The 9821-nt window shown below is 40.2% G+C and overlaps 1 protein-coding gene across 1 annotated transcript; it reads left to right on the top strand.

The window, feature by feature from the left end:
• Positions 1-2507: 2507 nt before the first annotated feature.
• On the top strand, positions 2508-5381 carry LOC107688137 (ADP-ribosylation factor 1-like). The gene is made up of 4 exons (XM_016485718.1): positions 2508-2687; positions 3779-3889; positions 3974-4098; positions 5186-5381. The coding sequence occupies exons 1-4, from the start codon at positions 2540-2542 to the stop codon at positions 5282-5284; spliced, it is 483 nt and encodes a 160-aa protein (XP_016341204.1). The 5' UTR covers positions 2508-2539; the 3' UTR covers positions 5285-5381.
• Positions 5382-9821: the final 4440 nt, after the last annotated feature.

The raw sequence follows: 9821 nt of genomic DNA, 5'->3' as shown, positions 1-9821 counted from the left end.
TATAAATTAATTCTCTGCCAGCAGGAGGCGCTTTTGGAGTAGCAGAAATAGTGGTTTCTCCGGTAATGACTGTACACAAAGCAACGCTGCGCTCATAAACGCTACTTTGTCTGGCATTATAGAAAAGATGAGATGAAAATGACATCGAAGCTTTTCTGAAGACAGTCGGTTCCCTTCAAAGATACATTCATATAAAAACACCCGTGCCGCATTTTGATTTTGAAACGTGCAGTGCTCATGTTTATTCAACGAAGTCAAATCCTTTTGGAAAATCTATTTGTGGCGGTCAGTTTTGATATTGTGGCAGGCCGCCACAAATAAATCAATGTATGGGAAACACTGAAGTCTCATATCATTTAGGCACAGGAAAGGAGAGATGTACTGACAGGCTGAATAGGGATATGGTGGCCTCATTGTCTAAAACTAGTTTATTGCTTGAGTTATATTTGGGATTAGAGTGTAACTAAGTTGATGGGAACCAGGCTCCCCAGCCTTCTTTCTCTGTGTCTCTGATTAATTCAGAGGGCAGGTGTCTCCTATTACAGGTTTGTCAGGTTTCTGGTTACCTCCTGTGCTCTTCTTGCCACCGGTGGCATCTTGCATTCACATCATCACTAGGACTTTTGTTTCTCTGACTCTCCTCCCCCCTCTTTTCTCTTCACATGGTGAATCAGCCTTGACCTACACTTGTTTCCCCAGAGTCAGATGTGGTTGAACTATAACAAGCATTCATGGCACATCGAACGCTTAATCAGTTCCTGTGTAAATGATTGTGGATTGTGTCGTTTGGGTTTTTAACTTTTTGATGCTATGCACTTATTTAGCTTATTATATACCTGAATTTGCAACTTATGGCAGAGTGATTTGAGGTTGAGTGCTTTGAAGCATCACCCCTTGCAGGGTTTAAGCTTCTGTTTTTCAGTTTACAGCCTGATCATTACTATTATGTGACACCATCTTCAGGCAGTCAAAATATTGTTTGCCAGTAGAAAAGAAGTTGCTGTTTAATTTGGACAGTAATTTCAGTTGGATGATGACTTGAATGAGGTGTTTTTCTGCTCTATAGACCTTATGTAGCTCCACCTCTTTTCAACGCTGCGTTAGTTGTCTTCTGTCTTCCGTTTGTCTTTCCGCACCGTGAAGGTAAGGTTGTACAAATTTATGAATGAACGGCTCGTTTTAAAATCGTCATAGTCTACTGACATTTGTTATGACATCCGCTTCAAACATTACAATGCACATGATAGGGATGGGTCACGATTTTTGAATATTCGATTAGTTGATTTAATTCTAGAATATCGAATAGGTTGTGCGATTATTGTCTTTAAAAATGTCCCCATGTTTTCCGTGCTGATGTGGTGGTGACGCGTTCATGTTAGCAGAGGGTGGCGCTGCCAATAATGCACCTAAAAGCTGTCAAAGACAACAGAAGAATGCATTCTCATGTGCACACTGTAGACTTGCGTGGCATAAAAAAAGACTTGCATAGCATATAATGGTTACAGTAATTTGGGACAGTGTCAAATAAGAGCTCTGTGTGGACCACAAACACCCCCGACTGGGTTAGAGGTGTACTGAATCCGTGATCAGAAAGGCGCGAAAAACAAATAACGCGTTCTACGGAGCCACTAAAGGGACATGGTTAGCCGCTTGCTAACGGTAGCCTGTTACAGTACATATCATTTAACTTACCACACAAACAGAGTAAGGAGAGATGACTGATAGGATGATGGCGAATGATTTGCAGATCCTGAGCACCACTGACAAACATCTAATCTTGTCAAATATGTGGTAATACTGCCCAGTGCTGCTCCGTATGTGATCGCGAATCTCGAAAGTGAAAGTAAAAAACAAGCGTGCGTTCAGATTTCAATGCCCCGCATATTAATAACGACTCCTTGATGCCCGCAGTTTATATACAGTATAATTACCCAACGATATAATTGCGACAGAAGATATTGAAGTGTATTTTTCCTCCCATCTCGTATCTATTCCCTTTAGGGATTCATTTTTTTAAATGGAAATGTCCTAGCCTTATGAGCAGTTGATTTATGCTAATCGACGGACTCTTATGTTAATAAGTGCCATCATATTGTTTATTATATTAATATGTTTCAGCACGTTACAATCATTATATGGCTTGAGTTAAGGTAGCCTATCTTCTGAATTAAACCGTTTATCATACAGATTGAAAGCGTGAATCCCGTCTCTCTCTCCATCTCTCTCTGTTTATGGGTATTTGTGCGTGCTTGCGGGGGAGGGGTGCGATTTTCGAATAATAATCAAATAATACCAAGCGATTTTCGAATATTATTTTTGCTTGAAATGCCCATCCCTAGCACATGATAACTTTCATTAACTCAACAGTAAGTGAATCCACATCACCAGCTAATTACTCTTCAAGACTGATGCTATAGCGCTACCGCAAAAACGGAAGTTCAAAGACAAAATTCTAAAGATGGCTGCGCACTAGTTTCTCTGACGCATAAGGTGAATAACCCCATCTACCTTCTCTGTTCTTCTCTGCAGATCCGCCACCATGGGGAATATGTTTGCAGGCCTCTTTAAGAATCTCTTTGGGAAGAAAGAGATGAGAATTCTGATGGTGGGCTTGGATGCTGCTGGAAAAACCACCATCCTGTACAAACTGAAACTGGGAGAAATAGTCACCACCATCCCCACTATCGGTCTGTGTTTCTTGCACTTTTACTTTGCTTTCTTTCTCAGTCATCCCTATTTCAGATTAATAAACTTGTTTTGCACCATGTATTGCTGTTTTTTTCTCTCTAAGTGGGCTTGGTTGTGGAAATATTATTTTATCCATGGACATTAAAAAAACATCAATAAAAAGTTGCAAGGCATTAATCAAACCAACCAGCTCTGATTAGATACTTTGATTTGAAGAAAAAAAAAGTGGTTTCCTGTATTTTTATTCTGCTTTTATTCATTGTCCCTCCCCCCTCTCATTCCATTTCTGTAACCCCTTTCACACTGCACGTTGGTCCCGGAAAATTGCCGGAGTGCCTTCTGTGTGAACGCAAACACATCCCAAGATTGATTCCGGGATCGATCCCGGGTTGGGGACCTAGTAACATTGCCGGGTTCAGTTCCAGAAGGTGCCCTGTGTAAACAAAAGCTGGAACCAATGCCGTAACGGATGTGTCGTAGTGATGACGTAGTATCATGCGACTCTTTGAGTGGGTGTTTTCAATAATACAACCCTGCAGTGCCGGAGGGGCTAGTCGGTGTTTTAAATGCAGAGAGTGGTGTTTGCGTAAAAAAAAAAAAATGAAATAAAATAAACACAAATGTGGTCAAACTAGACTGAAGCAGAGACCACGGACCTCCTTAGTATCTGCGCTGAAGCTGAGATCGTTCGCCAGCTCAGTGGAACGGTACGTGATGCGGTTGTGTATGAGCAAATTAAAACCAAAATGCAACCGTGTGGTTTCTCGGTTTTACATTTTTTTATTACAAAAAATATTACATTACAAGGTATTACAAGTTTTCGACTCGTACATTACACGTCACATCCAATTCCCGGGACACATTACCCGTGTATTTTCTGGAATATGTGTGTGAAAGGGGATCTCTCTATCCCATCTCTTTCTCTGCTGTCTGTGTGTATATATCGTACAATTCTTTGCCCTCGGGCCGTAGTGTTATTAGAGCGGGGCCCCAGCATGAGAGGCAAGAAGTTCATGCCTTTTCACCCTCGTTCCATCTGCCCCTCTTTTCTTTGAACCAGTTTTTAACTTGCCCCCTCTCCTCTTTGCAGGTTTTAATGTTGAGACGGTAGAGTATAAGAACATCAGCTTCACTGTGTGGGATGTGGGTGGTCAGGATAAGATCCGGCCGCTTTGGAGGCACTATTTCCAGAACACACAAGGTCAGTGTCCACACATGCACACAGAGAACCAGGTATGGAGCAACTCTTAAGCGCATACTCAGTCTCTCACTGTCTGTTCCACAGGCCTGATTTTTGTTGTGGACAGTAACGATAGGGAGCGAGTGAATGAGGCGAGGGAGGAGTTGACGAGGATGCTGGCGGAGGACGAGTTGAGAGATGCCGTGCTGCTCGTCTTTGCCAACAAGCAGGTAAAAGAGGAAAACCAAATTCTCTAAATGCAAGCAGCATCAGCAGCCCCAGTATTTATTTGTAAAGCGTCCTTGGGTATTTGAAAGGCGCTATATAAATAAAACGTATTATTATTTGGTTCCTTTTCTGACTTCTGCTAGGGCTGATGTCATTTATGACTTTCATTGATTGGTCTGGATATTAATGGAGTTGATCTTATTTGGTTTGATTTAATTCTGATTCACCAGCTCAAATTCTGATTTGATTAGATTCCGATTAAAGTATATTTCACATTTATAGATTTTGCTTATACCGCTGTTTAAAAGTTTTTTTTTTTAAGAAATTAATACTTTCATTCAGCAATCATTTTATTCAACAGCATTAAATTGATCAAAAGTGAGAGTTAAGACTTTTACATTGTTACAAAAGATGTTTTAAATAAATGCTGTTCTTTTGAACTTTTTTTTTATTTATAAAATAATACTGAAAAAAAAGGATCACTGTTTACACAAAAATATCAAGCAGCTCTTTTAAACATTTATAATAAAAATAAATGTTTCTTGAGCACCAAATCAGCATATTAGAATTATTTCTGATTTGCTGCTGAAAATCCTGCTTTGTCATCACAGGAATAAATTACATATTAAAATATATTAAAATTTAAAACAGTTCTATTAAAGTATAATATTTCATGAAAATACTGTTTTTAATATATTTTTGTTGAAATAAAAGTAGCCCTGGTGGGCATGAGATTTTTATTTATTTTTTTCAAACTTTCAATTTAAGAAAGTCTCTCTCTGGTAATGCTGTAAATTAAACAAGCCAGTGCTTTAGACCGATTCAAACCAGTAAACCCATCTTGCACTGACCACATTTTTGGTTATGTTGTTGATTCATTCAAATTAACTGGCTCATAAGAGTCATTTAAGTTTGTTTAGCAGAATACAGTGACATCTGCAGGTTGGGCAGCACATTTTCACACAGCCAGTAAAAATGTGCAGTGATCTTGGGTTTTTATGAATCAATATTGCACAAATCAAAATTGATATTTTTAAGAAACTCCGTGTTTGATTGCATTGCTCGCTCTTTCCATCTGTTCCGCTACAGGATCTGCCCAACGCGATGAACGCAGCCGAGATCACAGATAAGCTGGGCCTTCATTCTACTTCGGTCCTCAGTCAAGCGCATTCAAGCACAAGCCTGTGAAACCTTTCATTTACACAAAGTCAGTTTGTAGAATGTCTTAAACTATTGCCTGTGGGGAAGAAATCATTTGACCCTGAGTGTCTGCTTTTTTTTTTTTTTTTTTTGGATTTTGAACTTTTCCTACTATGGTTTTTTTTTTTTTTTTTTGGATCTTGCTGATCATCCAAGCAGATCCCAGGCACTAACTAACAGCCTTACATGTGTTTTGATTGCCATGTAAGAGGCGACTGCAGAAGTGATGAGTGTTTGTGGGAGTATGGAGGGAGTGAGCGCCTTCTGCTGGAGCAGCGAGGCCTTTTGCGAGATGCTCCCACTCCAGTGATTCTTCTTTTAGCTCTTTTTCTTTTTTTTTATTGTTGTGATTATAATTTTTTCATTATTATGGTCTCTTTCAAGTTGTCCTGCGTCATATAATACAGTCAGAATCTCATGAGTGTTCAGGTGAGGCCACTAAGGGTTTTTTGAGATGCAAGATAGATAGATGAAGATCCAGGCTGATCCAATGAGCTCCAGTGGTTCCTTGATTGGTTCTTTTTGTATGAGAGAATTGCAGAACAGCTGAAGGTCAAAATGCAAACTCATTCAGCCAACTATAGTCCTCCCTCTTCCATATTTCACATTTCTTTCCTCCTTCCTTGTTTCTCCTTGTTGATGGCTGCTCTACCTGATGCACCAGTCCATTTTTGAAACACGTCATTGATAGAATCAAGCACCAGCAGAGAGATGTTTGCTTTCAGAATGTGTACACGTGTCTTCTAATAATCCAAAACTGACAAACATGATTTCTTTTCCGTCATATTCCAAAGGCAACTGTAGTGTTGAACAGCATTGAACATTCTGCTGTAAAGATCCCAGTGGTTCTAACCCTGTACTGACCTCTCACAAGGGAATGAGTGACGTTTCACTGTGTGTGAAACTTGATAGTATCATGAATGCATTTTATTCATTTGTTTTCTTTCCCCTTTGTCGTTCACCAAAATTCATGTTTCATAACTGTTTTTTGGCCTTTTAGTTATGATACAGTTCTAAGATTTATTTGAATAAGCGTCATCTATGACAAGTAATTAGTGTATGAGTATGAAAATGTATTTAGCTTGCAGATTTCATTTAGCTATCCTATGTTCAGATGTGAAGCTTTAATTTCAAAAATTCTGTAAAATAGAAGCAAGAAACGTGTGCACATATTTGTTTTCTTTTACTGAAATGGTTTTTGTTTAGCTTTTTTTTTTTTAAACCCATCTTGTAACATCTGATAAATGCACTATAATAAAGAGATCTCTATTACAATTGATTTGTTGTTGTGCATTTATTTTACAACTTTTATCAATATTCAAATCTACATGGCTCCTATTGGTGGAGCCCTGATGTGTTCATGTCATACTCTAGTTCAGTGGTTCTCAAGCCTCTCCATGAAGTACCCCCAGCACTGCACATTTTGTATGTCTTCCTATATCTGACACCCACTTCAGGGCTGCGTTCAGCCGCGACAAAAACGGTGCAAAACGTTTTTTAAACACGTCGTTCAAAACGGAAACCGTAGCAAAACGGTGCACACCGGTTTGAGCTTGAACTTGCCCCAGGTCTTGCAGTCTCCACTAATGAGCTGGTGAGTTGAATCAGGTGTGTGAGATAAGGGAGACATACAAAATGTGCAGGGCTGGGGGGTACTCCAGGACAGGTTTGAGAACCACTGCTCTAGTTCATCTTCATGTCATTCGTGGTTGTGTTATGTAGTTAAATTCTTTTAGCATGTGTTCTAATATCTCTATTTAGGGTGACTTGTAATATTCTGTCCCGTGACTACAGATGAAAAATAGCCTTTGGCTAATTCTGGTACACTTACAGAAATGCTTTATTAATGTACAATGTCCCTGTTAACTAAACAAAATAATCTTTAGGTGGAGCTGATGCTGACAGGGCCAGAGTTACTAGTTATCAAATTGATAAACACGTGTCTTATGAAAACATCAAATCAACATTACAAAGTTTTTGAGCTTTCATCATTCATTTATTTGAACAGTTTGCTTCCTTTTCCAGTCTCTGATGTGGACACCCAAACAGGTTCTGCACAAGACATTACAGCTTTCAAACAGAGCCAGTAATACACATTCTAGTATCCTGAAATAATTTCAGAATAAACTTTGTCTCAAAGCTGTCATAAATCAATACTGAGATCTTAAATTTTCGATAGGAGTCTGGCCAGCAGGTAATGCCATTTCATTACACCTCAAAATGTTACAATTTTTGCCTGTCGTTAAATTATGAATCCAAGTTTACTCAAGAACACCAGCTTGGAGAATTAATTAAAAGTTCTGGATAAGACTCAAGTGGCTTTATTGACATGGTAAAAAAGGCTTTACATTGCCAAAGCATTGGTAACATTTAGTTACAGTAATAAAATAAAAAATTGTGCACACCATTATAAAGATGGCATTAGTTAAAGGGTTAGTTCACCCCAAAATGAAAATTCTGTCATTAATTACTCACCCTCATGTCGTTTCAAACCCGTAATACCTTCGTTCATCTTCAGAACACAAATTAAGATATTTTTGATGAAATGTGAGAGCTCTCAGACCCTGCATAGACAGCAAGGCAACTGTAATATTCCCAGGTCCAGAAACATAGTAAGGACATCGGTAAAACAGTCCATGTGACATCAGTGGCTCAACTTTAGTTTTGCGAAGCTACAGGAATACTTTGAGCGCAAAGAAAACAATTTATTTCACAGTTCTTCTCCCCAGAGTTACGTCTTCCGCCATTTTGGAGAGTACCCAAGAGCGTAATCAGCGTGGTTTACGGTCGGGGAAGAAAGCACGTGCATGAACGTAATCTGCTAATCAGCGTTGTTTACGCTTAGGGGAAAGCGTGCGTATGCATTGTGATACTCTCTAAAATGGCAGAAGATGCAACTGGGGGGGGAGAAGAATTGTTAAAGGGGTCATATGATGCGATTTCAATTTTTCCTTTCTCTTTGGAGTCTTGCAAGATCTTGGTGCATAAAGAAGATCTGTAAAGTTGCAAAGACTAAAGTCTCAAATCCAAAGAGATATTCTTTATAAAAGTTAAGTCAACCATGCCTACCTAAAATGTCTCGTTCTAACACGCCCCCACATATCTACTTCACGATGTGGGAAGATTTGCATAACGCCGCCCAAATGTTGACGCAAAGAAAGAAGGCGTATCTTTTATTCTCGCTGTAGTATTGTTGCTGCCGCCATGTCGTGAAGATGCTGTGTGTTTCGTTGTGAAAGCGAAACTACTTTGTTTGGCCTTCCAAAAGAGGACGATATCGCTTCGTCATGCCTGGAGCTGATCCGTGCTGGTCACTGAGGAAATACATCAACTTCGCGCTGTGGATCGCCGGATCGGCTTTCACCGTGGACGAAGCGGAGCCCAGCCCAGGGTCATCACATGGGGTTGCTGCAAGCCCACCAGCCGCTCCTTCATCGAATCCGCACCGTTCTCAAGCCCACCGGCCTCCGCTCACTCTAGCCCACCGACCGTTCCTCACTCTAGCCCCTGGGCTCTGCTCACTCTAGGCCGCCGCCGCTCACTCTAGCCCACCGTGTTTCGTTGTGAAAGTGAAATATTCAGATGTGTGCAGCACATTTTATGGAGGACTGTTTCCTGATCCTGGTAGAGTAGACTACAATGCCGACATGGTTTTAGGTTTACGCGATGCAAGGCAACGCGTAAAAAGACAGTGCAAGTCATTATAATCCGTAATTATGTCCACACTGGATGCAACAAACGCCTCCTGAAGTTGAGCCACTGATGTCACATGGACGGTTTTTACCGATGTCCTTACTACGTTTCTGGACCTGGGAACATTACAGTTACGTTGCCGTCTATGCAGGGTCTGAGAGCTCTCACATTTCATCCAAAATATCTTGATTTGTGTTCCGAAGATGAACGAAGGTCTTACGGGTTTGGAACGACATGAGGGTGAGTAATTAATGACAGAATTTTCATTTTTGGGTGAACTATACCTAGAGGAGAGAAAGGACATGACTGTTGCAGAACCATGATGAATGTGGTGAGGGGAAGCTACACACACAGAACTTCCATTTTAAATAGTAATAGTGACTACAGCCTATGGCCTGAGCTGCTGAGACAGACCAGATACCCTACATAGGACCAGTAGGGTTAGATGATGAATGGATTTAAGGATTACAGGGGAGAAAAAAATGTGTTTCTCTGTAATCCATAGTAAAAATGAGTTAAAATGGGTCTGGAGAAACAGTGTCAACTAGAGAATAAGACTTGAGCTGCAAACTTAAAACATCCATCTTCTGCTTTTCTGGGACCAGGTCATGGTGGCAGCAGACCAAGAAGAACAGCCCATATGTAATCCATTAATACATGTAAAGGCCCTGGAGAAGAGGTTAAATGAGTCACAAGAATGCTATAAAGTAATAACAATAATCACTCTGAAGAAACGCCATTTAACAAAATGGCATTTTGTGTGGGGTAACAGACATCATGGCAGTGAGAAAACCCAGCAGACAGAATGGCACAGTATGACAGTAGCCCTAGC

The sequence above is a fragment of the Sinocyclocheilus anshuiensis genome, unplaced genomic scaffold (assembly GCF_001515605.1).
Source record: "Sinocyclocheilus anshuiensis isolate Anshui unplaced genomic scaffold, SAMN03320099.WGS_v1.1 scaffold249, whole genome shotgun sequence".
Classification (NCBI taxonomy): Eukaryota; Metazoa; Chordata; class Actinopteri; order Cypriniformes; family Cyprinidae; genus Sinocyclocheilus; species Sinocyclocheilus anshuiensis.
This window is presented reverse-complemented; position numbering and strand designations above follow the sequence as displayed.

Coding starts and splice junctions, on each gene's coding strand:
- LOC107688137 (XM_016485718.1), top strand. CDS start 2,540: ATGGGGAATATGTTTGCAGGCCTCTTTAAGAATCTCTTTGGGAAGAAA. Junction 2,688..3,778: donor CACCACCATCCCCACTATCG/GTCTGTGTTTCT, acceptor TCCTCTTTGCAG/GTTTTAATGTTGAGACGGTA. Junction 4,099..5,185: donor TCGTCTTTGCCAACAAGCAG/GTAAAAGAGGAA, acceptor GTTCCGCTACAG/GATCTGCCCAACGCGATGAA.